Source organism: Pocillopora verrucosa, chromosome 10 (genome assembly GCF_036669915.1).
Source record: "Pocillopora verrucosa isolate sample1 chromosome 10, ASM3666991v2, whole genome shotgun sequence".
Taxonomy (NCBI): Eukaryota; Metazoa; Cnidaria; class Anthozoa; order Scleractinia; family Pocilloporidae; genus Pocillopora; species Pocillopora verrucosa.
The window spans coordinates 3,058,140-3,082,983 of record NC_089321.1 but is presented as its reverse complement, the minus strand read 5'-3'; the positions used below and the strand labels follow the sequence as shown (position 1 = coordinate 3,082,983).

The following is a 24,844-nucleotide window of genomic DNA, read 5'->3' as shown; positions in this document are numbered from 1 at the left end:
CACCTGTGGGTTCCAATAATAAGGCACCTGTGAACTACACCTTAGTGAACTCCGCTGTGCACAGAACTGGCTAAATCCTGTTACTTCAGGGTACCCAATTCACATCGCATAACTTGCATAGGAAAACTACACAGAACTAAGTATAAGGGAACCCTCTTTCTCTCATCATGTAACTCTCAAAATATTTCCTGTGTCACAATAAATAAAAACCCAATTATATATTGATCAAGTGTTATAACTTATTAACTGGTCATTTTAATGAATTAAAATTCCTTTAAAAAACAACGCCGGTGTTAAGATCTGCACCACATTGCTTAGTAAACCCTGATTGAAAATACTCAACCGTAAGCCGTTGAAAAGCTGAAAATCGAATCCTGGATAATGGACAGCATATAGTTTCCAACGCAAATTTCTGTGCACCCTACCCTCTTCCCCGCTCCATTGCAATTGAAAGCTATCTTAGAATTTTCATAACCGTTCTTGCTCGAGTGTTAAGTGTTAAATTCCAGAAGGAATTTAGAGTAAAGTGTTCGCGATTTTTCTGATCATTTCACCTTACCTTACGAGGGGCTCTAGTATTAACTTCAGCACTCCAATTTGGAATTTATTGTTACTCGGCGTTTAATGAAAAAATTATGGCTGGGAAATTTCCCAAAATCAGCCCTTTTTGTAGGAGGAAATATTTTCTGGAGCATATCGAACAAAGGTTCTATCGGAAACCTTTCTATAACCCTTGCATGATTGGCTAAAAGAAAAAAATCATGAATTTGCTAAACCAAACAGTTTGAATATTTCATCGTCTGTAATTGATCCACTGGTTGATTCACTTGAAAATATGTTCAGTGCATTAGCTCCTATGGCAACCAATATATTTCATCCTAAGTATGAACTCTTGAGCCAATCAAATTTTGATAACTGTTTTGGTAATGGCCATTACGTAATCAAATAAAAGCAACAGCAAATACTTTTAACTCACCGAGAAGTAGTAATTTAAGTCAGTGGTAGAGTCAAAGTCAGTTGTTATACAGCCTTAGCAGGAAAAAGAAAGCTGGTGAGTATAGTCTTTTTAATTTTATCTCCTTAAGTTTCTTTTTCTGTTCATTTCATCTATAATCTTCAGTAGCATCGAAGAGAAGTATTCGGGACATATTTTTTTAATTGAAGTTTGCGATTTTCGCAACTACCTAACATACTTATTTTACTTTCCACAACACCGATCTATAATAAATTCGATTTCCCTTCATAGTTTACTAGACTTGAACCACTTTCCAAAATACTTTGAATTCCTTTTCTTCGCTGTTTGTTACTCTTTTAATTATTTGCCTTCCTTGTTATTTTCTCGTGATCACCGAGTCTGAGAAACTATTCTAAGGACCCTTTTCGATTTAAAGAGGGGTTATATCCAATACAATCAGCTAATGGTTTTCTTGTTTGCAGGTAAGATGAATTGCAATTTACTGACTGTTTTACTCGTCGCATTAGTGGGCTGTGCACAGGCAAGATCGACAAAAAGTAAGAGTTCCCATTCTGACTGTGTGAGTGTTTAACGTGTCAACCATGTTGTTGAAAGAGAACCACTGATCAAAAAAATTCCAGTCACTAGACAGGGACTGGAGAGTAACAATTATTAAAGGGAGAATAACCTTGAAAGCTTTCAAAACCGACATTGAGCTTCTCGACATATTTACAGAGCTACATGCCGTAATAAAAATTTATTACTTCTCGTCAAAACTATGTGATGACGTTGGCAGGTGCCAATGTCGAATTTCCTTTTTATTCTTAATATGTTCCTCCTGATTTTAAACCAAAGTTTTAAAATTTGGTTTGAAACATTTTTTTTACACTGGAATGAGAACGATCCTAATGATCACATTCCAAGCTCTCACTTTTTCAAATTTAGTCATAAAAATATATAAATTACTTGGAATAAAATCATTATGAAATTGTTCAAGTTTCAACTATTTTATAATGCATCTGGCCTATCCTGTCCAATTTTCCTTCATAAACAACCCGTTATTAGGTACTTTCTCCGTCGAGGATAAATTTCTGCTGAAAATAAGATTATCTTTACCAAATCTATCAATCGCTGCCATGTATCAAGCGAAAAGCTAATTCTTTAAACGATATTTCATCAGATGCAAAAAGCTGTTGCCCGTGTTGCCCACCTCCTCCACCGCCAATGATGCCACAGATACCGGCGCAACAGGGATGTGGTGAGCCCCCACGAGGTGTCGGATGTGCGCCACCCTTGCAAGCTCCCTGCCCTCCTGGACCACCGATAGGAATGCCCCCAGCAGCACCCCCGTGCATGCCAATGGCACAACCAATGGCACTACCACCATTAACTATGGGACAAACTGGTTGTCCTGAGAGTCCTCGTCAAGGATGTATTGGTCTCCCTCCTGCACCACCCCCATGTTCACCTCCACTTCGTGCACCACCAGCACCATGCCCACCTCCTCGAGCCCCTCCTCCTTCAAAATGCTGCCCTGCCCCGGCATGCTGCAAAAAATCGCACAAATCACATTAACTTGTCACAGATCAATAATGTACCGTCTTTGACTTCTTGAAATAAATATTACAATTAGATCAGACCACGATTGGAATGCGTGAAATACTTAACCACTGACCAATACTTTAGGGTTCCTCTAATACTTTTTCGCTATACAGAACAGACAGAACCACAAAAGGTGCAATCCTGGCCGAAACGTTCGGAACACTGGTAAATAAATTCCTTGCATTCCCCTTTCTCCTTTGATCTAGCCACATTGGAAGTCAGATGTTTCTTTAAAATCATGAATAGGATATTAACTTCAGCATTGTCCAATGGGTTTGTGATTTAAATCTTGGCGAGTTTGTTTTCAGTTACAACTGAAAATGAACGAGCTTGTCCATTATATACGAGTAGGACTATGTTCGAGAAAGGGGAGCGTTCCCAAACGTTCAGGCAGGATTATTTCATTTGCATTTGCCAAATGCATGACTCAAAAATAGTTGAAGTCGTAACTTGCTCTAAAAAAAGGGGAACTGAAAAGGTTCCGAAGCGATCCAATCCGAAGGCTCATAGCTTATGCACAATGTTAAGAACGTTGGAGACAACAACGGAAAATTTTCAAATTTAACCCAAATGAGTTTACTCTGTTTAAATATTGGCATCGAGGGGGGTATAATTCGCAGATTTAAAACATACCCCTTGAACGTAACTGATTAGCGTTCTCTGCTTCCCATTGCAATTAACCTCACTACTTGATGTATGAAATGGACATGAATACGATTATAATTGAACAACGGCAGTTCTTTTATCTTTACGAGAAACTATAATTGATTCAATCTTTTTTTCAAGCTTTTGCTTTTATCTGCCTCTTAATCACGTGCAACAGTCCCTAAGAGAATTTACGACGATCATAACTCGTGAAACTGGATACAGGGAAATCGTTGAGAAGAGCACTCGACGTAATCATTTTTATACTCACAAAATCGCGCTTGGAGCATCTCTAAGCTAAGACACCAAAAACAGCGTGTCTTAAGCCAAAACGTTCTGTTTGGATAACAGAAGTCATGAGCTATAAAACACTCTAACTTTACAGTCAAAATCTAAACTAAGGAAACTTACATGTACATAGTGATGATAATGCGGTCTTCAGGGTGAAGGTTGTTGTTGATTGTGAAGTTGGATCAATATCAGTATTTGAGCAACTGCGCACCAACCTCCCCTCCCGCCTCCTACCCAACATTAAACCTTACCTTTTGTCAGTTAACTGTTGTTGAATTGGGGAAGGGTAGGTGAGCAAATGCTAAGATATTGACATTGATCCGAGAGGTTGACACAAACTTAAGAGATAAACTCTGTAGAACACCAGTTATGTTTATGAACAGAGGTGTTCAACAGATAGCGTCAGACTTTTCAATTTTCACTAACAGGTAAAACAATGCAAGATAGTTGAAAACGTTTATTTCACCTCTGTTAGGAAAACACGTAGACAGGAGGAAGTTGGAAAACTTCCAGAAAGGTGGAATTATGATATTATACCGACTTCTTTCTTGAAAGTTTTACTTTTTAATTTCTGCAGCTATTCCTTGGTAGTACTAATGATTGTTTCCTATTTCCTTTAATAGGCCGCTCAATCAAAATGGACTTTAAAATTATAGTTTTGGTGGTGCTGATATCTGTGGTTTATGTCTCCGAAGCGAAACCATATGAAGAATTCCGTAAGTTGCTTTGTCTTTTTAAAAGAATCATCCTTTAGTCCAAGTTTAAGTCGTGAAGTACCAGCAGTATCTACAATCTCTTTATTCCACGATGCATCACCTATCAAAAACGTTTTCGGAACGAACTTAAAATTACCTGTCAACTCTAGTAAATCTCACACTCAACCAGTAGTTTGAAATTGACGAAAGTAGGAAAGAAAGTTTATGTAAAATCAGAAATTGATATTTGTAAAATCTTCAATATTTTGGTAACACAACACTATAATAACGAGCAAAGATGCTCCCATTTCTTTATGAAGTTCCTTAAGTTATATTGATACTTGACAAAGACACCTGTTTGTAGTAAGCATCGTAGAGAAAGCATTTTCAACTTTTCATTCACAGAGATAACTATATTAAAGTGATCAGAGTTTTCCCTATATGTTCCCGTTAGTTCCTAACTGCGAGAACAGTCTTCCTCATAAAAAGTGTCGCCAAAATCCGCAAAAGAAGAAAGCTGCTTTCGAATCAAACTTACTTTTCTCTTTTGCTCCACTTATACTTACGCTGGGTTTTTTTATTAAATCCGGGGGAGAAATCATTATATCTTTGTTCATAAAAATTTAGTTCTATACCATAAAACTAATAAACTTTTATTGCATTTTTTCAGTCAACAAGGTCTTAAGAAGTAATCCACTGCCTTGTTCTCGGTCCTGTTGTGAAAAGTGTTGCACAAACGTTTGCAGAAGAGACTGTATATTTTCGTGTTGTGCAGCCCGTCCACTCGGCCCATATCCACCTCCCCCTGCACCGCCTCCCCCATACCCAGCCCCAACACCACAGCTCATCCCCGGACCGCCAGGATTCGCAGGAATTTGTGGATTGCCAGGACCTCATGGACCTAGAGGATGCCCCGGCTGCGTTGGACCACCAGGACCACCCGGACCTCCGGGACCCCCGGGACGCTAAGTACCTGATAGAGAAGTTGTAAACTCTACCAAAAACAACTGAAGTGATTGAATAGCGTTGGGAATCACAGTCTCGATCTTTTCGAGAAAACAAACTCGTTTCGTCGTTCCTTTCTGGGTTATAACGCTACTTCATTTCCACAATTTAAATAAACATCACGCCGCATCAGTTTTTTGCATTCTATTAGTTCCTTCTGGTGTTGTGGCGAACACCTGGTTGTCTGCTTTAGAGAAGGCGCTCCTTGTCAAGAATCACTTTTTATTAATTTTTTTTCCTGATTTTTTGAAGCAATATCGCTGACATCGTTCTTATATATTTAGAACAAAACTCAATAAAATTTTGAAATTCCTTTTACTGCTATAATGTTTGTTCACTTCTTTTCATTTGTTGTTCTTTGCTATTTTGTTTCAAACCACGCAATCAGGCACTCACGAGAGTAAATTTTATGGGAACACTGGGAATTTCCAATGTTTTTTTTGCCGTTGTCCTCAAAAAGTACATGAGATCCCTTATAATGATGATGAGACCAAACTCCCCAAACAGCTCGCAAATCATAAAATAGGTAGAACAAAGCGGTATCAAGTTAAAGAGAGAGTACCGTGATCAATATTATTTTGAAGAATATATATAGTTATAGTTTTGTCATTTCCCTACGACACAATTTTTGTCATCCCCAACATATCGAATATTTGCACGAAGATAAGTGTTCAAAGCAAAACAGCTCACAACCAACTTTTGGCAGCGGTCAATTTCTTCAATAAAGAGACAATTTCACCTGTCTCGGTCAAGTTTATCCAGTCCGTCAAATTAAAGTGAAAGCTTACGTTTACACTTATCGTTATTTAACCTGATTAAAATCAAATTGACATAACCAACTGAAAGGGGGCAGGTAAGGGATTAGATAAAATATATGATCAACGCAGACTAATGAATTGCAACGTGCACATCTGAACTTTCCCCGAGTTCATCGGTTTGGATCACTCAACCTCAGACAGAAACTTTGACGTGTCTGTCAAGTGCCTGAAAAAACATCCACATGCATCATAGATGCAAGCAAATAACAGTGAAGTTGCGCATCAGTTCTTTTATATAACAAACTTTCAAAAGGCTCATACCAACATCTCATTCCTTCACACGTGTTTCCGTTATATTACTTATGCCCTGAGAAAAAAATACTGCTTCAATCTGAATCTCATCGCTGTCTCGTTGAATACACCTCAACCTTTCTCAACGGAATCAAAATGAAAATTTATCAAAAATACCATGAAATACCTGCCATTTATCAAAATTTTGTTTACAACTTTCACTTCAAAAACCTGCTGCACAAGAATGTAATCAAAACACGTAACAATAGAAAAAAATTGATAACTCACCGCCGATTTAACTCATTAAATAGTAATAGAGGACATCTTTGAAAGTTGCTTGCCTCTTCGTGATCGTTGGATAATAGTGTCAGGTAAGACGTGACATTCTTCTCTAAACAGAAATATGATTAAGAGTGTTTATTCTCAAAAGAATATGAAATTCATCGGAAAAAAATACAACTACCAAGATACCAAATTTAAATTTGGCAAATGATATTTTTCAAAATATACAAATAGCTTTATGATCAGTGGGGCTCATTGAAATCAGTAGTTGGCACTGAAAGGATGATTTCTCATGGGTGCATCCAACGAATCCTAGTTTCCTTTTGTTACAGAACAAATCATGGATTATCGGTTGGCTGTACTATTCACCCTGGGGCTGGCCTACACCGCCTCGTCAATGCACAGTAAGTACAAATACAGTTTGGTATAGATCTTATCACCAAACCCAAATACCAAACCAGTAACTTTAATTGATAGAATAAAAAGAAAAATAAGCTAGAAACTTAGATTTAAATAATGAGATGGCGTGGAAGCCCAATGTAAATCTCTCGGACTTGCTTTGAGCTTACTCGGTATTACCAAAATTCTTCGCTGATTTTTTTTCCATCTTTAAAAAGTTCTATCTATACAACAGGGCTACAACCAACACAATGAATTGCCTCGAGATAGCGGTTTCAGAGAATATTTATCGCTCACTTCCTCTATATCTAGAAAAGTTTGCGTTCTGAGGTCCAGGCACACAAGAGCCTCGAATTCTGAAGAGTCATTAGCATGACCGAGCTCGCATATATCCACAATTTTGACGGCTGGCTCATCAAAAACCTATCCAAATTTATTCCTTTTATAAAACGATTGGATGGCGAAGGCACTAACTGACTGACCGACTGACTGGCTGACTGATTGGCATCTTCCTTAAAAGACCTTACCAACTAACCGATTGACTGAATGAAAAATTAATCATCTCGCTTTTTGACTGACCGACTAATTGACTGACTGACTGACAGAATAGAAGTCGAACTTTAAAAACGACCCTAGATATTATAGCAATCGAACGTGTATGAGCTAAATGGAATGAAATGCTTGTTTCATAGCAAAGCGTGCAGCCTTCCCATGCGGAGCTGGCTGTCTTCCGCAGTGTGCCCCAAACTGCCTTGTAGACTGCTGCGGCAGTCCTCCACCAGCACCACCCGACCCACCTCTCCCAGCTGTGTCAGACATGATGAAGCCTCAGCCAGCACCTATCGTTGGACCACAGGGACATCCTGGGTCACAGGGTTCCCCAGGAGTGATGGGACCTGTAGGACCCCCGGGAATTGGCGGAGTCCCCGGACCTCCGGGACCACCCGGACCACCAGGACCTCCTGCACCCCCTGCTCCACCTGCTCTTGCGTGTTGTGCGGTGCCGCCCCCAGGGAAGTAAATCTGTTTTGGAATCGTGTATAACCATCACGACTCTTTTTTATTCTATGTACCAGCTTACCGACTTGATAAGACTTTCAAGAATTGTTGTTTCGCTTTTGAAGTGATGTAACGAAGGTTATGCGTTCCATTTTGTTTATCTTTTACGTCCACTTCTAATATTTACAACATTGACAAGAATACTATTAATAAAGGTTATATTTATGATGGTAATGTTATAAGATTATCATTAGTTTTAATAAGTTCTTTTTATCGCATTAGTATAATATTGTTTTGCAAGAGAGGTGCTGCACACTACTAAAAAGAAGTTATCAGTATGAAAGTGAATTCGAAAAGGGAAAATTTACTAACAAGTATAATTAACATTATCTTGTAACATTGACTCGTGCGAGGGATTTGTACTAAATTGATGTAACAAGAGCCAATAAAAAGATTTAACAAATAAATCATAGTAGCCTTCATTATCGCTTTGTCTATTGCGATTTGAATGCTTTCCTTTAGTTTTCACAGCAAACTCTTTTAGCGTTTTGGTACGTCCCATTAACTCAAAAAATTAAATTTGGCAGTATATGCTGGTCGAGAATTGCATGATATTTTCTCTTTTAATAGACTTTGAGTATTTTGGTATCACCTATAACATGTCAGGTTTGTTAAATCCTCAACGTTAGGAACGAGCTTCCTCAGGCTCTTCGCTGCCCAGCCACTTATGCAGTTTTTATGCGGAAATTCTCTAGTCTACCGCTTCCACCCTCAAATACTGATTGACGTAGATCTTTTCGTGTCCTTAAACCGCGCGCGCTTAAAAATTTGTCACGCTGTATCTTATGAAGTTATCCTACTTACTTCACGTGTCACAAAAACTACCAGTCGTTCTGCTCAACTACAAAACGCACTCGCTCAACTCAAGCGAAGATCAAAAACGACAGCAGTAGAATTAAGACACCTGCAATAAACTAAAACTGTGTTCACCAGTCGTTCCGCTTCAGTGTTTTTATTGTGAAGCAGTTCGCATAAAATGCGCCCACAATCAATATGCCACCTTCAGTTCATTAGGGCAACTGCGCTTTAGCTTTGCGCGTATTTCCCTTTTCATGAAGAATGCAAATAAAATCAAGGCAAGAAGAGACTCGCAATCGGCCCCGTTTCCTACTATAACTCAAGTCGTTCCACTCCTGCGCATGAGCGCGTTGTCGGGTCGTCTGATAAACGTAAGCTCTCAAATATGTTTTGAATTACGTGCTTGAGAGGTTGAGATCACACAATAAAATCATTGAACAACAGAGCGTTAAGCAGTTTGTTTTGAAGGAGGGACTAGAAGGTAGGTCCGTTCATCGTTTGAAGCCGTGAACATATCTATATATGACTAATAGAGTAGTTAAGCTGGAAAGGTATTCAATGAAAGCAGACCACGAAAGACCGTTTACGTAAAAAGCAGAGCCGTCACTTCATTGACAAAAGAAAATTTAAGAGTACGGGTCAATAATTCTGTCGAACATTCGTTTAATTCATTTACATTAAATTTCAATTTTGTTTTTGTTTACTTGAGACTAAACATGGATATCCGGATTCTGCTGTTGATTGCCATTGGACTGGTACTCTGTGCCGCTGATCCAATCAAGAGTAAGTAAAAATGCTTATCCGCATATCTTATTTCCTTCTCCATAGCAAAGCCCTTTCGACTCTAAAGAGAGTGCATCTTTTATTAAATGGTTTAGCCGTAAAATTTAATAGAAAATCTAGAACGACAAACCCACCCTGATGAATTTTGCTTATTATTTGTGCGTAAGAAGTGGGTATAATTATATCTACACAAGGCCTTTCTAAAATCCAAAGATATCACTACATCTGTTTTGATAACCTGCATTTAGACAATTTTGCAAAATTCCAAGAGATAGAGACTTGAGGCAGCTATTACAATTTTTTTTCCGCCAAAATGACAATTGTCCCCAAAATTCAGGTTGCTACTAGAAAGCCTCATACTCAGATTTGTGCAGTGTTTGGTGGAGAATGTAAGGTTTTCCGATTAAAGAGAATGAGTGACTGCCGTTTAGTCAATTTGAATTGGGTAAAGAATGCTTAAAATAAGCAATATAAATGTAGTCGTAATATGTGGCCTCGTAGTTCCATTGAAGGCATCAGTGAAGATTGACAGTGTTTTGATTGCTTTTCCAATTACTGGACCATTTTCTTCCTCACTCTTCTGCTATTATTTCTAACCCTCCACTGTTTTCTCGTGAAAATTATTTTTCTTTTAACAACAGAAATATGCTACAAGTGGAAAAATCTGAATATGTCACTTGTTGTTATATCCAAGAAATATGTCTTTGATTAGGCGAAAAGGCGCACACAAAACCTCTGGATGTAAGGAACAAAGTCACCTATGATCTAAGATGGCGGGATTAAGACCGGATCAAGAGGAACTTGAATAATTATCTAGAACTACCTCGAAGTGATGAACTACCTACTTCCTTCACAATCTCAATATATGATGCAGAAAACATAAAATGAAAGCTGACAAACTTAAAAACCGCGAGCAAGGAGGGTTGTCTTGATGAGACAATAAATTTAATGACAGCTGGTGAGATCTTGAGAATTCAAAGTAGTTAGAAAGCTAAACGTTGATTTTGCTTGACATTTCAGCCAAAAGGGATGCGCAATACAATTACATGTATCCTGGTTCCGAAGGATCCCAAGGCCCCCAAGGCCCTATTGGTAACGCGGGAAGACGAGGACCAACCGGAGATCCCGGACCACCAGGACCACCCGGACCTCCTGGACCACCCGGACCACCCGCTCCACCAGGCCCCGCCGGAAGAAGATAAATGAAGAATTTACAGAAAAGAAATGCGAAAGAAATTTTGTACTTCTCTGCATTTCGTTCAATGATTGTTAGTTCATATTGGAACGAATTAAACTGATTTGAAAGCCACGATAAAGCCATGTAAAATTTCGAAGGAAAAAAAAATTAATAAAAAAACCATATCGAAGACTCTTGATCTCTTGTATTTGATTTGACGTAGTTTTATTTTCTTTCTTATACCACTAAAACTTTGTTTTGTTCTGGTCTTCTACTGCTCAGTCAATAACATAATAGCATTCAACTATCAGAAATCACACAGAGGGAAAGACTTTTTCCATATTACGTATAGCTATTTCATGTGAAAACGAAGAAACTAACTTACGAACACCTCGTTAGCAAAAAGTTTTCGGCTTCGCTTAGGGTTATTTTCCTAGACTGTTTTAATTCTGATTTTTGTTGCTGTTGTTGTTTTTTTGTCTTTATGTTCTGCTGCTGGAAATCTTAATATAACTAACACATTGTGTACCTGCAGAAACTGCTTTATAGTTCATTCGCTGGCCCACCTCAACGATACTCAGTATAAAACAACACTGATTGGACGCTTTTTACCCTAATAAAAACACTCCACAATTGCATAATATCAACCAGTTAATTCAGACTAGAGAGGGACTATGATCATGTTCTATTTCCCGCCTTTACGAAAAGACCCAAAAATGTTGAGATCGTAATTACTGTTTTTTCGTGATAGCAGACAGTGAAAGCACAGCTTTGCATGTAATATTCGCAGTAATGAACATTACTTAAGCAGTAGTGAAAAGAAGCACTGCACCGGTATCGCAGAGGTCATGGGTTCAAATCCCGTACAGGCCTGAATTTTTTTCAGGCCTTCTTTTCATTACTGCGAACGTCGCTATCATATTCACGTCTTTATCCGCAGTTCAAATATATGACTTTCATATTTCCGCAGCCGTTTATTCACCACTTCACGGGTTTATTTGGAACCACCTCCCAGTTGGCTTGTTAGCTCATTTGGTAGAGCATTGCACCGGAATCGCAAAGGTCATGGGTTCAAATCCCGTAGAGGCCTGAATTTTTTTTTTCAGGCCTTCTTTTCACTATTACCTAAGTAGTATTCATTACTGCGGAGATCGCTATCATATTCACGTCTTTATCCGCAGTTCAAATATATGAATTTCATATATTCACAGCCGTTTAGTATGCCAAGTTGTTCGAAAAGCGATTAGAAGTACTAATCGATGTTCTCGTTTAGTTATCCAAAGTAATCATATGGGCCAATCAGATGAAAGGAAAATGTCACGAGAAGCCAATGAGAACTCAAAGTAAAAGCAGGCAAACTAACTGAGCCAATCACAACAGAGAAGATCAAAACCAAAGCGATCCCAGGTTGCCTTCGACAATCAATCGAAAATTGCTCTAACGGACTCGGTGTCCAAACTCAGTTAGCTGAGAATACCGACAAAGTTAGTTCCTAGTTATTTTAATTTTTTTGGTCCGATAATGAGATTTTTAATTCATTTAATAATCATAGATCGAGGATACAGCTTCTCTGAAAATAAAAATAGTGTAGCCTGAACCGATACGAGCCTTATGATACCTTTTCATCTTTTTCAATACTAGCACGAAAAACCCACCAGCTAAACGCATCAAGGGACAAAATGTTTGTTTAGCAGTCTCCGGTTGTGAGCAGACGATAAACGTATATAATGGCCAGATTATCCAACTGATTTTTCAAAACGCTCACATAAGAAAAAGGCTAATTATTCTGCATGAAGGAAGCTTTTACGTTGGCAAGTCTCAAAACAGCCCGGTTCAAAAATGATTGAAAAAATTGAGAGAAAATCTAAAATTAAAGTACCAAATCGACCGCAATCTATTATTAATGGCTGAGAATCAGCGATCGCCATTCAAAGAAAATGCAAACGTCGATAGGTTTTCACAGTTGCCATTTTAAGTGTTTGTAAGGTTTTAAATTGAATTAGCTCGCGCATAGATATACTTTCCAATCTCGGTAAGAAAACGAAAACCTCTTCGGAGTAGCTTTTGAGGCTTCTGTCACCAGTGTTACATTACTTGCTCGACGTTATCTAATATTATCAACACCTTGGCGGATGTTTTTTTCTCTACTTCCATCTACAATTCTGTCGGTTCTTTTTCAGATTTCATCCTCTTCCGCTTCTTGAATTGATCATCAGTGCATGAGTGATTTACTTAATATAACCGGCACGACATTTGGCCTTCGCTTGCTCGCATCCAAGTGAAATCTAATAACATTTTAGACCTTGCCTGGTCTCTATAAAAAATTGAACGGTTCAAAAGCTAAAGAACAATGGTTTGAACCGGTACCGTGAAGGGCAGGTCAATTACCCTTGCTTATTCTTACATCATGAGTAGATAACGAGGATTATTCCCTTCTATTTCCCCCTGTGGTAAAATAACAACAAACAGCATTTTCTCTTGGGTGGAAAAGGTTATCGGAAGAAGGTAAAACGTGAAATTTAAGCGATAGAGCCATCTTAATTCACCTTTAGCGAGCTCAGAATGTGTTTAAGTCCGTGACGCATTGGAAGGCACTTAAAATTTCGGGTTCGCCTAAGTTGTCCTCAGCTCTTCAAGTTGGTGAACCAGAACACTTCCGAGCCAAAACAATTATGGATTGTATGTAGATCTGAGTTAAATTGTTTCACAACCTATAACGAGTTCTTTCTTTTCAATCCTTCAGGAAAATGGGGATAAGATTTTTCGTATTTCTTGTCCTTTTGGGACTAACACTTTCTACATTAGACGCCAAGTCTTTAAAAGGTAAGACAATCTTTTCTAAAAATATTTATGGTTGTGTGCTAGTTTCAGTTGATATCATAGAAAGTTTTCACAAATTTCTGAAGTATCTTCTTTCCTCTCCTGAGAGCAAAGAACTCTTTAAATACACTTCACCGTGTGCAAAGTGTGCAATCTAAACTTGAACCACTTTTGAAGGCCACGGTTGGATTAACTAAACAATTTAATATTTTATCGAATGCAATGTTTCCCTCTTAATCAACTTAATAGGAGGGGTTTTTCAGCGTTAATCTCTTCCCGATAGTGCTATGAAATTTAACTGTTATTTAGTGCGTAACACTGTGACAGTTTGAGAAAAATTAGGTTGAATCAAGCTATCCACAACAAAACGTAAAACCATCTTAGTTACAACCATTTTAACTCCTTAAATTTGTGAACTGTTGAAGAAGAATACTTAAAACGAAGAATTTAAATTTGCATAGTTTCCGACTTTTCACTTTAGCTAAGTTTAGTTAAGCGGTTTGATCTCTTCTCTAGTATCTGATGATCGGAGTAAAAACACACGTGAGAAGACTGTCTGTGATCTGCGTCATAATTGACTTTATGTGTAAGGTTACTTGATACTCACAAAACTCTTCACACAATGGCTATCACAATTTCTCAGAAATGATTAGTAAAAGAGTCAAGTTATTTAAGGGAGTTAGGTATAAAAGTTCTTTTATACCGCTAACCTTCTTTTAATTTTTAATTTCTTTTTCTTCTCTCCCCTACAAAAGGACACAAGAAATCCAAGCACGGTAAGCTCCTTAAAGCTCTCATTCATACGGGGCCCGAGAAAGGTAATCAATGAATCGCTCATTTGCATGCCCATGTTTCAACTGAAATTTGCATGTGGAACGGACACCGTATGTAATGGCTTGTGCAGATTTGCTATGGTTAACGTTACTAAGAAAAGATTAGAACTGCAATTCCCTAATTCCTCACTTACTTTAGACTGCTGAAGCTTGGAAGTGGTTCCAAAAGGTACGGTGATGCTTCCGAAATTTAAAAATGAACATGACAATAATTTGAACACCTCACAAGATCACGAATGCACCTCTCAATCTTGATTGAAACGATTAAAGGCAGCCGAAACACTGAATTTAATGTTAGAAAAACCTCCTAGATCATGTTTGCTTTACTATGCCGTACACATATACGGTCAAAGAAACCAAGGTTACACTACTTTCTGCAAGAGCGGCTTCCTTGGGAAAATCGCGATAGTTTCTGGCTTTTTTCGTTGCTTGTCAGAGAAAGGCCGTGCAAAATGTTCTGATTTCCTCTTAATTTGTCATAGACGAAGACACAAAGAAGAATGATGAACCTGCTGCCGAAGAAGCTTCAGGAAGTGCTGCTGGTAAGTGGGTAGCATGTGCACATTTAGGGCTTTAGCCTGTTAAGACGTTTTTTACATGTAGGCAACATACACACACACTTGAGGATAGCATCCGTGATCTGAAAATGGTCTCCACCAACACATTTTCGCCTAGAATCCAGACCTGGCGAGCGTGTCTTTGCTCATCCGCCATTGACTTGGAAAAATAAAACTCAAAACAAAGTTTGATAGGAAATAAAGCAATGCTCAATGCATCTGTCATATCTGCCTTTACTCCTCGCGGACTATTCGGGTTACGTTGTGTCAATTATCAAGCTCAAAACTTTTTCTCGTTCAAACATAATTATAGGTGCATCCGCAGCCGGAAGTGGAGAAGAATCCGGCTCCACCGAAGAAGGTATGCTTGTTTTGTTTCTTGGAATATTGTCCAGATTACTTTGAGCTTTTTTGCTATAAATCACTCAAGGTAATTTGATAACCTCTATGTGGCAAAGCGTCAATTCTCGTTTGTCATAAGAGACAAAAACATGAAAGAGATTAAATTTCTAGCAGAGCGTTCGAGTAGACTTTAGGGTACTCTTGGTGTGTAAAGGGGATTCGAGTTTTTTTGTTTCTTTGATTCGAGGTTTTTGTTTTCCTTACTAAGAAGCAAACAAAGTGTTAATTATTGAAACGAAAAACTTAGACTGCTAAATTAGTTTTGCAATCAGAGGGAGTAATATACAACACTGTTACCATTTCGGCTGGTGCCTAATTGACATTCAGTTCACATTTCATTACTGCAGTAGGTGTTTTCTGTCCACAGCCTTTTGCACAGATTTAATTTCGTTTTCCTTATTCTGTTCTGACAGCTCCACCAACTGAAGGTGAAGGACCACCTCCTCTCGTAGTCCCCACCCCTGCCCCTGAACCCCGAATCTGCCCTGGCACCTGTCCCCAAGTGTGCGCACCAGCCTGTATGGAGAATTGTTGTCAAACACCCATGCCCCCACCCTGCACACCACCTGGTCCTTGCCCTGCTCCCTTGCCGGTACCAATGCCTGCTCCTTGTCCCTCAGTTTGTGCACCAATGAATCTTCCCTCATGTTGCCAAGCTCCACCCCCTCCACCCCCTCCCCCACCCCCACCTCCACCACCAGCCGGTCCCCCAGTTGTTCTTTGTGGAACTACCTGTGTTGATGGATGCGGACCGACTTGCCCACCACAATGCTGCAAGCACCACAAGAGAGGACAACTAAAGAGAACCTCGCACAAACACTGAGACTTAGTCAATCATCTCTCAGCTGTAAATAGAACTGTGATGGTACTCCTTGGATGTCCAAGGAATTACATAGCTGATTTAGAAATCATTCCAAGAATGCTATAGTTAATACAATAATTGAACTTTGATAATCAATGATTTTTCAACGAAATGTAATTTAAATTTAGATTGGTTTACGGTTAGGACAGATTGATTTTATAATATGATTTGAAGGAATAAATTTGTTCTGATTAATGTTTTGAGACAAGTTTCTTGAGAATTCTCTGTTCCTCTTCTTGAACGTTTGGCAAGGCTTCCCATCTTTAACTTCTGGCTCAGTTTTCTATGCTTGCATGTTTGACAACAACTTATAGAAAGGAAAGAGGAAGCACATTTTGAAAAGCGAATGACCTGATCATTATCGTCTGCCACCGAGTTAAAGCTCGGGAGCCTTGACTCTTTGTAATTTTCACTAAATTTTACACTTTTAGGTAGAATGTACCTACCGCAAGTGCGATCTCTTTCGACAAATTACTGTTTGGCAAAAAGAAATATAGGAAACATAAAGTCTAACTGTTGTCAAAAATGTAAGCTAATCCATTTTCTTTCCTTTCCTTTCGTAGCTGAGGCAACTTCGACGCCTAAACTACCATATAAGGTTGTAGGTCCTCTAGGGGGACACCCACATCCAGGTCCTCCAGCTGCATACAATCCGTGTCCCCAGCCTCGATACTGCGACCCCGCCAGGTGCAAAGATCCAATTGGATGTGCTCCATCGTGCTCTGAGACTTGCTGTGCCGATATTCTTATTCCACCACCTACTCCACCCGTCGGTTCTGGGGCAGGTCCATGCCCTGATGCATGCGCACCGACATATCAGCCTTCGTGTTGCATGGGTGCCCCTCCCCCTATGGCTACCCAGCCATTTCCTCAACCCGTATATCCCCCTATGGGACCTCAACCAGGATTCGCACCCCCAGCTGGTTATGGTCAACCTGTAGTCATTCCGCAGCCTCCACCAGGCGGATGTGGACAGAGCTGCTTAGCCACAAATTGTGCCCCACCCTGCCCACCGCAGTGCTGTCGAAGAAAGAAGTCAGTGATTCACCACCACGACCGTAAGACGAGATCTTTAACGTCACGCTTTGCAATGTGCCATTAGTCTTTCAAAAATAGATTTACACGGGTCAGACATCGTGGAAGACGAAGCGAGCATGTTTTAATATGCTTATAGTTATCAATCAGAAAAAAAAGTGTTCATACTTCTCTTTCCTAAAACAACTTCCCGAGCTAACTCTAGGCTTTGGCTTAACGGAATAGCTAACAATTTGTATTTAGAGAAGGTTATAAAAAATTTGGAATTTAGGAAAGAAAAGCCACACATAAAGACACTTAACTTCAACATTACTGTGGCTTTCGACGACATAGATTATGCCTGTTTCTAGTATAAGGGTCTTGAATGTTGGTAAAACGAAGGCGATTTTCTTTACTACGGTTATACAGGTTTTTCCACATCATAACCCTTAAGAAGACATTTGGTGATATTAAAGAGCCCGATAAGTATCTGCTTCATGACAGGAGTGTAGATAAATTGGGTCTGCCAGACTTTCTTGAAGGTCAAGAGGATTTATTTCTTCTTTCCCTTTTTCGAAAAAATAAAAACGAGTTCATAGTTCAGCAATTTGTCTTGTCTTGTCAAATTTACACAGGACGTAAAGCAAAGAGTGTAAGGTTATCATCCTCTGCTCTTGTGGGGATACATATCATTGGTTGAAAATAGAGGAAATATACAATTTATTCACAAGTTTCAATTGATCAACCACATTTTGGACTTAATTTTCAATTATGGACGAAAACATAATTTCTATCATCACTGCTCGCAAGTCTGAAACAATTGCCAACAAAAAATGAATAATAGATATCTATGTAATGGTCGCCGATTAGCTCTTGAGCACATAGGAAAACCTCTTTCCTGAATATGAGTCATCACAGAAAAAATCATCATTCACCAGTTGAGGTTGTGCTATTTATGAAAAAAACGTCCCCAAAGGAAGCATTCCTCACATCGATGCAAATCAAAGGCTTCCCTGCTAGTTAAGACATGTAAGATAGTTTGGGTAAATTATATGAACGAAATTTTCCCAGAATGCTCCATGAACCTCGGCGACCCTCGGCTTGTTCCTATTGTTTCGGATCAACACTTACCCTGGAAACCACTATCTTCTAAATCGGAGTTGTAATTTGAGTATATATGGTTTTTTTTTCCAATTTGAACATGTCTTTACTCTCCATGGTCAACTTTCATAATACATATTATGGACGCTTTTACTATAGATTTTCTTCCTGTGTTACAAAACTTTTATTCTTACGGGCTGTAAATTATTCATGAGGAAATTAAGTGCACAGCGCTACTCAACCAAGAGATCGCATAAAGGCTCTGGCATATAACGCCAACAAATTTCAAATTTGGGTTCATTAAGTTCTTGTAAACTTACAGAAATTTCGCTTATCTGGTGTTGAGAAGATTTTACTCTCGCAGGCAGGTAAAATGAAGACATCTCGTAAGTAAATTCAAACTGACCGGTACCTGTTTCAATGGCATTTACTTCACAACTGAGAGAAACGCAAGAAAAGTTTCCTTGCCCCGTAAAATTTTCCAACTATCTTGGTGTTTCTTAAATCAACGCGATCTTAGGTACTGTTGGACAATTTGAAAGCGGAAATGATTCCCTGCCGCTAAAATTTCTTTGTCCGGTTTATAAAGTTTTTCCACAACAGCTTTTTCCGTTCAAATCTCTTATTCCGGGCGACACCTCAAGCAATACCTGCAAATGGATGTTAGAAATTCATGATAGATATCTGATCTAATGGAACAAGGCCTTTTGCGACTGTGCCCTATATACGGCGCTAAGACACGAGCCAAGATGTAGTATTTGACGGCAGTCATTAATTTACTTATTGACTAGCAAGTTTGCTTTTTCTGAGTCATCTGTGTGTTCTCATTGGATAACACGGACTTGCGACATAACGGGTATCTACGAGTAAATGTGGTAGTTAATTATTCATGAGGAAGACCTTTGTGGTAGAGCCATTGAGGTGTCTTTGTTTGATCTTGAAAAAAACCCTTCAACATATTTCTGACATGATTATCTAAATCTTGAAAAGTTCTTTTTCTACCATAGCCTTAGAAAAATCAAATTGCTTCCTCGTCGATTTATTTACAAAGCAAAAGAGGTCAGAATGAAAAGATCTATTCTTTGTTTGCTGGTTGTGCTCTGTTGGTCAAGCTTTGCACTAAGTGCTCTCGTGGAGGACCCTGATTTCATAGATGAAAAAGGAAAAGCGCTGAAAAACTTTAAAGGTAAGTGTATCTGTGCTTTATCTCTCCCCCAGAACTATTTACGCCTTGTCATTTTAATAAAGACGAAACATAATTACTCTGTCAGTAGTAGAGAATACAAAATTGCGCTCGTGGAGTCATTTCACCTGCGGGTCAATGAGTAACCACAGGGCACTATCCTCCTTTAAACTGAAGCGCGTTGTTTCTTGTTTTGATTGTCAAATTAGGAAAAAATTTTTAGCAAAGGTAAGAAGTCAGTAAATAATTGCACTTCATAGAACAATGTCAAATAAACAAAGTAAGTAAGTAAGTAGTTTTATTGACGTAAACGTCGCCAATAATCACAGCCCGGCAGATGATTATGATTCACCGATTGTTCCTAATCAGTCGTCTTCCATTTTAATTAAAGTCATGAGGTGGACATATTTAGAACTTTAGCGGTATGAAATATTCGCCAACCAAAATGGGGTGGTCGTTGTATTAAAGGTGTGAGTTGATTAGCGATCATTATCAACATAATGAAAATAAATCCTTGAATGGTTTCATCTGGACCGTATCAAGGTTGAGCACATCTGACACAAAAATATCTCCGAAGCCTTAGCCACCATTGCCTTTGTACCGATGATCCAAAGTTCTTCTCGAATCCCCTATGTTTCACAAAGGTAACAGTTGGCTTCTGAAGCCTCGAATTCCAGTAGTAATGGCATGATTTAATATATATACATTCATGGAAGTTTTTGCCTCCCGACACCAAACGGTGACTACAACCCATTTTGGTTTGGAAGGTGCGCTCAATGAATAGTGAATGCGCTTGAATACAGAGCGAGAGATCGGGGTTCGAACCCTCTCTGGTTCATCGCGTTGTGTTCCTAGGCAGACACTCTACTCTCGCACTATCAGAAGGCTTTGTAGAACTTCACGATTTGATAGGGGCGTCCTACAATATATTAGCGAGCCATTTAGGAGGATAAACAATGTTTCTAATCGATTATGCTTAGAATCCAGGATACGCTCCGACGGTACTTAGAAGCCAGGTTCGTAAGATTTAACGCGCGTATTGTCTAATTTAAAAATTGAGGGGAAAACGCATCCTATATCTCCTTCTAAGCACTGGTCGTATCTTCTAGCTTCAGATTATTCCAGCTGAGTTTGTTTCGTCTTGTTTTTGACACCAGAATCTTTAACCTGATTATGGCCCCATAAGGAGTGCCCTATTAGCTAACGAGAGATCTTAAATTGAGATATTTGCAAGACCAAACTTGATTTTACTTTATGCTTGTTTTCCTGCTGGTAAATGAAAGACGCCTCATTTTATTTCGCGCAGTGGTTCCAGGCTCAAGAAGAGACAAAGTAGACTACCACAACGTAGAACAAGAGGCAGGAAGAGCTGTTCTTAAATTGCTTGACGCCAAAATAGGTAAGTTTTTGCTGATCCAACGACTAATTCGGCTTACTCGCAAATATCTTTTCTATATTTGACAAATATTCACCGAAGTGGAAGCAGTTAGTGATGGATATTTACCGCGCTAGCCACTGATAATGAAGTAAATTGTTGTTTTAGTATATTCTAAAACAGTGAAATAATACAGCAAAAAGTACGATTGAATCTTATTTGTTCATGAAATGATTTTACTACTTTCGAGTCCAAATCCCGCGCGCGTTTCTCGAAGGTGAATAGCAAGAGAATTGGGAGTTTGAGTAGCCAATCAGAGCATGCATTGAACGCCCTCCATATATACTAAATATGGATATTCCTTTCTTGGAAGCTAATCTAAGACAACCATTAGTTTTCAGCTTTGCAACGTTTATGTCTCGTCATTTCTAGGAAAGAAGGTTAATGATGCTGCAAAAGAGGTCACAGATTTCCTAAACGACGCAGTTGGTGAGAATTATACTAATTTTTCTTTTGTAAAAGCAGGCGCCCAGCACTTTCTTACCTGTAACACAACTGTAACACAACGAGTTAACCCTTTAACCTCTAAGAGTGACTGGCATGTAATCTTCCCTCACAATATTCAAGCATAAGCTTAAGGGAATAATGGAAATGATCTCTAACTAGAGGAGTTTTTACTTGTTAAACACTAAAATTCTCCTCGATAGCACCTTAGGAAATTTGTAGTGATCAGTATGGAGAACATGTTGGGATGTAAAGGACTTTACGTTTTAAGAACGTTAATAGGCGCGTACTCAATGACTAAAACAATTACTTCCGTTTTCTGTGTTTGTTAGCCTCATTCACACATGTTCACGCAGCAAAATCTTTGTATTCATCGTGACAAGGTGCTACCACGCACAGTAGCATCATTAACGTTATGCGTGTGGCTAAAGCCATTTCTCACGAGAATTGAAATTTTATAACATATAAGTCGAGCCTGACTTTGAATTTCATTTAAATTAGGCACAACTCCGTCATCAGTTATCTAAAAGTAGGATGGATCAAAACAGCCTCGTATTAAGCGTCGCTACCACTATGTATATCAGACTTCAGTAACCCACTTTAGAAACATTTTTTAACTGACTCACTGAACAATCAAGGTATTAGATTCAGAGACTTTAAATTATTAGTAAGCTCAATTGAATGATATATCACGTCCTGGACTAACACTTCACCCAAAATGGTGGTCATGTCTACAGGTCATCACGCCCAACAAAGGACAAAGGATATACAATCCGACAAGCAAAAAGGTAAAAAATTATCAGATGCCTAATATCTTTTAATGAAAATGGAAAACATACCGCAAAGATATTTAATTACAAACTTACTTCTCTCTCAACTCCCCTGCCCCCGCCCAACCGTCGTTGATTATTTGTTTTCATCGGCTCTCACTGATTTCTTTGCCTCGCAAGGTGAAGATTGATAGAATGACTGGCATTTTTTTAACACAATCATGGTTGGCGTTTTGCGATTGAAATTATCAGTATCGTATCTTTCTACACCTTGCAATTAAAGTTTAAAATGAAATATTGTCCATACTTGTTCTCAATATTTTCATTTGTTTGTTTTTTTGCATCCTTATAAACAGAAATGTCCCTTCTTCACCTTGGGGCAAAGAAAGTTCTCGACAATAAAGATGAAGAAAACAAGCCTAAAAAGAATAAAGATGGTTCCTTTCTTGTGCATTTTAAAGTCCCATATATTGTGACACCTGTCGATGAGAAGAAGAAAACAAAACCAAAGAAGTATCATCACAAACACGGGAAAAAGCCACATTTGAAGAAATACCATCACCGCATTTTGCATCACGGACATCATCATCACCACCATCATCACCCAGCTCATGCAGCAGATGCAAGCAAACTTACACCGCAGACTCCACAAGCCCCATACAATCCGCAAGGTGAGAGAGCGACGTTGGCTGAAGTCGCTTACCAAGTGTCTTAGCAGTCTTTGCATTGCAAAAATCACTGCATGCTTGAATATCAACCAAGTTTCCATGGTTACATGGATGACTGTTTGCATAGCTGCAAGTTGCATTGCTGTATGGTTGCATGATTGCAGTAATTCATGTTGGCATAACGCGTTTCACTTTTTAACCCTTTGGTTAAAAGGCCTAAATTATATTGTCGTTTCCTTACAGCACCTCAGGCGCCGCCCTCACAACCCAACTACAATGCTATTGATTTAAGCTTTAACGGTTACAACTGGACTTACCAGTATAGTAATGACACCAGTTCGGACATGATACCCTGTCAGGGAAACTGCATGGATCCTTGCACAACACAGTGCTCCATGAGGCAAGATTGCTGCTGCTGTGATCCCAATATGATGGCTCAAACCCAGGCCCAAGCAGCCGCTCCGCCTGCTGCACCAGTGTACCCTCCAGTAAGTTAATAACGTTCCTTTTGACAACAACTGACTTACACTTTTTACTCTGATCAAAAACAAACACGAAAAGATCACACAAGCTCTCTGGTGGTCTTCCTTGTCATGTTACAGTACCATTCGTAATCCTGGGTTCTGACTGACTAGTGCCGTCGTTAAGTGTTAGATCACACGTGATGTGTTAAAAATCGTAAAAAAGGCATCAAAAAAGATAGGAGGATAAAATTTTACACTGAATTACCTTTTAGGTTCAGCCAATCGCCCCTATGGCTCCACCTCCTTTCCAGCCTCCTCCTATGCCAGCATTCCCTCAATCGCAATGTCCCTCGGCCTGCAAAAGAAACTGTTTTACGTATTGTCCGCGTGATTGCTGTGGAGTAGCAGGGAAAAGGGACAAGGTTACAAAGAAAGGAGCATCAGACAGCGAAGAGGAAACCACCAACAAAGTAGAGAGCGACGAAGCAAGTGGTGACGAGAGAGTAAGTGAAGAAGAGACCGAACGACAACATAAGGTGGAGGATGACATCAAAATACCAGAAGAGAAAAATGAAGAGCAAGAAGACAGTGGAAAGTCTAAAGAACAAGCAGATAATGAAGAGACCTTAGAAGGAAGCTCGGAGAGCAAAGACGATAACGAAAATGACGATTAAGTTGCGAAAAGGGTTGTCCGACACAAAACGATTTCATTGGATTGACCTTCCAAGTGGCTCAAGCTCGTATACTAGAGTCGGCAAATCTCCAGAAAGAATGCAAAGGACAATGTTTAAGACGGTTTATACATACTTAATTTGTTCCGTAAACTTCAAAACCTCCCTTAAGCGTCGACTGGGGTTACTCCCATGCCGAAATGAGACCTAACTTACTAAGCTCTAACTTTTACAAAGTGTTAAGCGTACATCAAATATGATGTCTGTTTCCAACACATTTATGAAAGCATCTGGAGGGATGAGATATTGTTGTAAAGTACCTCAGGGAGAGAGGTTGTTATTTCAAAATGAACCTCGACTTTTAACCGTTACTGCTCTTTGAAAAGCCTTGAAACTTTCAGTGCACTCAATACCTCCAGGTCAATACATTGCTGATTATATAGATCTTCCTTCAGAGGAGACATTTCCTATAGTAAGGTGCACCTGTAAAAATCTATAAGGTAGGGTGTGTATATCAATGAAGTAGCTAAAATGAAAAATATTTAATAGGTTCAAATAGGGAAATGTAAAAGAGATTGTGTTTTGCCCCTTTGATCAGTTTGTAAAAAGATATTTCTTTGACTTAATTAAACATCAAAACGATATTTTATTTCTCTCAGATATTGCGGTTTTCTTGAAGAGTTTTCTGGGAATTTTTATCGAAAACTTGGAAATAAAACTTTCAGAGTAATCACGAAGAATGACGCCATTATGCTATTGCATAAAGAATTTCGTATGCCAAAACAATGCGTCGTGAGTTTTAGGTGAAAAATTACAAGTTTTTAACGAATGTTATTTTAAATAAAAAAAGCTGCCCTTTAAAAGTCGACGAGAAGGCAAT

General features: G+C 39.0%; 4 protein-coding genes and 1 long non-coding RNA gene across 6 annotated transcripts; all 5 read left to right on the top strand.

Moving 5' to 3' along the window:
* The first annotated feature begins 988 nt into the window (after positions 1–988).
* LOC131782125 (uncharacterized) lies at positions 989–2,550 on the top strand. The gene is made up of 3 exons (XR_010718946.1): positions 989–1,051; positions 1,438–1,512; positions 2,136–2,550. It is a non-coding gene; the product is annotated as an uncharacterized lncRNA (long non-coding RNA).
* Positions 2,551–3,929: 1,379 nt separating this feature from the next.
* LOC131782126 (complement C1q-like protein 4) lies at positions 3,930–5,520 on the top strand. Its single transcript, XM_059098839.2, has 3 exons — positions 3,930–4,010; positions 4,117–4,209; positions 4,859–5,520. The coding sequence occupies exons 2-3, from the start codon at positions 4,131–4,133 to the stop codon at positions 5,155–5,157; spliced, it is 378 nt and encodes a 125-aa protein (XP_058954822.1). The 5' UTR covers positions 3,930–4,010; positions 4,117–4,130; the 3' UTR covers positions 5,158–5,520.
* A 1,050-nt stretch (positions 5,521–6,570) lies between these two features.
* On the top strand, positions 6,571–10,930 carry LOC131782083 (cuticle collagen 1). Its single transcript, XM_059098799.2, has 5 exons — positions 6,571–6,613; positions 6,857–6,928; positions 7,616–7,940; positions 9,490–9,563; positions 10,584–10,930. Exons 2-5 carry the CDS (start codon positions 6,865–6,867, stop codon positions 10,763–10,765), a joined length of 645 nt encoding a protein of 214 aa, XP_058954782.2. The 5' UTR covers positions 6,571–6,613; positions 6,857–6,864; the 3' UTR covers positions 10,766–10,930.
* A 2,191-nt stretch (positions 10,931–13,121) lies between these two features.
* On the top strand, positions 13,122–17,831 carry LOC131782134 (actin-binding protein WASF2-like). 2 transcript variants are annotated; one of them, XM_059098848.2, is made up of 7 exons: positions 13,122–13,245; positions 13,484–13,563; positions 14,316–14,336; positions 14,876–14,935; positions 15,264–15,311; positions 15,766–15,780; positions 16,778–17,831. In XM_059098848.2, the coding sequence occupies exons 2-7, from the start codon at positions 13,488–13,490 to the stop codon at positions 17,314–17,316; spliced, it is 759 nt and encodes a 252-aa protein (XP_058954831.1). In that variant the 5' UTR covers positions 13,122–13,245; positions 13,484–13,487; the 3' UTR covers positions 17,317–17,831. The 2 variants fall into 2 exon arrangements, with proteins under 2 accessions (XP_058954831.1, XP_058954830.1); XM_059098847.2 differs by having other exon boundaries at positions 14,316–14,378.
* A 1,404-nt stretch (positions 17,832–19,235) lies between these two features.
* On the top strand, positions 19,236–24,608 carry LOC131782149 (uncharacterized). The gene is made up of 7 exons (XM_059098865.2): positions 19,236–19,515; positions 20,819–20,911; positions 21,320–21,376; positions 22,129–22,179; positions 22,518–22,832; positions 23,073–23,317; positions 23,566–24,608. The coding sequence occupies exons 1-7, from the start codon at positions 19,395–19,397 to the stop codon at positions 23,965–23,967; spliced, it is 1,284 nt and encodes a 427-aa protein (XP_058954848.2). The 5' UTR covers positions 19,236–19,394; the 3' UTR covers positions 23,968–24,608.
* The last annotated feature ends 236 nt before the right edge of the window (positions 24,609–24,844 follow it).

What these genes read in the sequence shown, in the direction of transcription:
- LOC131782126 (XM_059098839.2), top strand. Translation starts at nt 4,131, where the DNA reads ATGGACTTTAAAATTATAGTTTTGGTGGTGCTGATATCTGTGGTTTAT. An exon ending in GAAACCATATGAAGAATTCC is followed by an intron (nt 4,210 to 4,858) that starts GTAAGTTGCTTT and finishes GCATTTTTTCAG; the next exon opens with TCAACAAGGTCTTAAGAAGT.
- LOC131782083 (XM_059098799.2), top strand. Translation starts at nt 6,865, where the DNA reads ATGGATTATCGGTTGGCTGTACTATTCACCCTGGGGCTGGCCTACACC. An exon ending in GCGGTGCCGCCCCCAGGGAA is followed by an intron (nt 7,941 to 9,489) that starts GTAAATCTGTTT and finishes TGTTTACTTGAG; the next exon opens with ACTAAACATGGATATCCGGA. An exon ending in TGCCGCTGATCCAATCAAGA is followed by an intron (nt 9,564 to 10,583) that starts GTAAGTAAAAAT and finishes TTGACATTTCAG; the next exon opens with CCAAAAGGGATGCGCAATAC.
- LOC131782134 (XM_059098847.2), top strand. Translation starts at nt 13,488, where the DNA reads ATGGGGATAAGATTTTTCGTATTTCTTGTCCTTTTGGGACTAACACTT. An exon ending in TCATACGGGGCCCGAGAAAG is followed by an intron (nt 14,379 to 14,875) that starts GTAATCAATGAA and finishes AATTTGTCATAG; the next exon opens with ACGAAGACACAAAGAAGAAT. An exon ending in AGCTTCAGGAAGTGCTGCTG is followed by an intron (nt 14,936 to 15,263) that starts GTAAGTGGGTAG and finishes ACATAATTATAG; the next exon opens with GTGCATCCGCAGCCGGAAGT.
- LOC131782149 (XM_059098865.2), top strand. Translation starts at nt 19,395, where the DNA reads ATGAAAAGATCTATTCTTTGTTTGCTGGTTGTGCTCTGTTGGTCAAGC. An exon ending in AGCGCTGAAAAACTTTAAAG is followed by an intron (nt 19,516 to 20,818) that starts GTAAGTGTATCT and finishes TATTTCGCGCAG; the next exon opens with TGGTTCCAGGCTCAAGAAGA. An exon ending in ATTGCTTGACGCCAAAATAG is followed by an intron (nt 20,912 to 21,319) that starts GTAAGTTTTTGC and finishes CGTCATTTCTAG; the next exon opens with GAAAGAAGGTTAATGATGCT.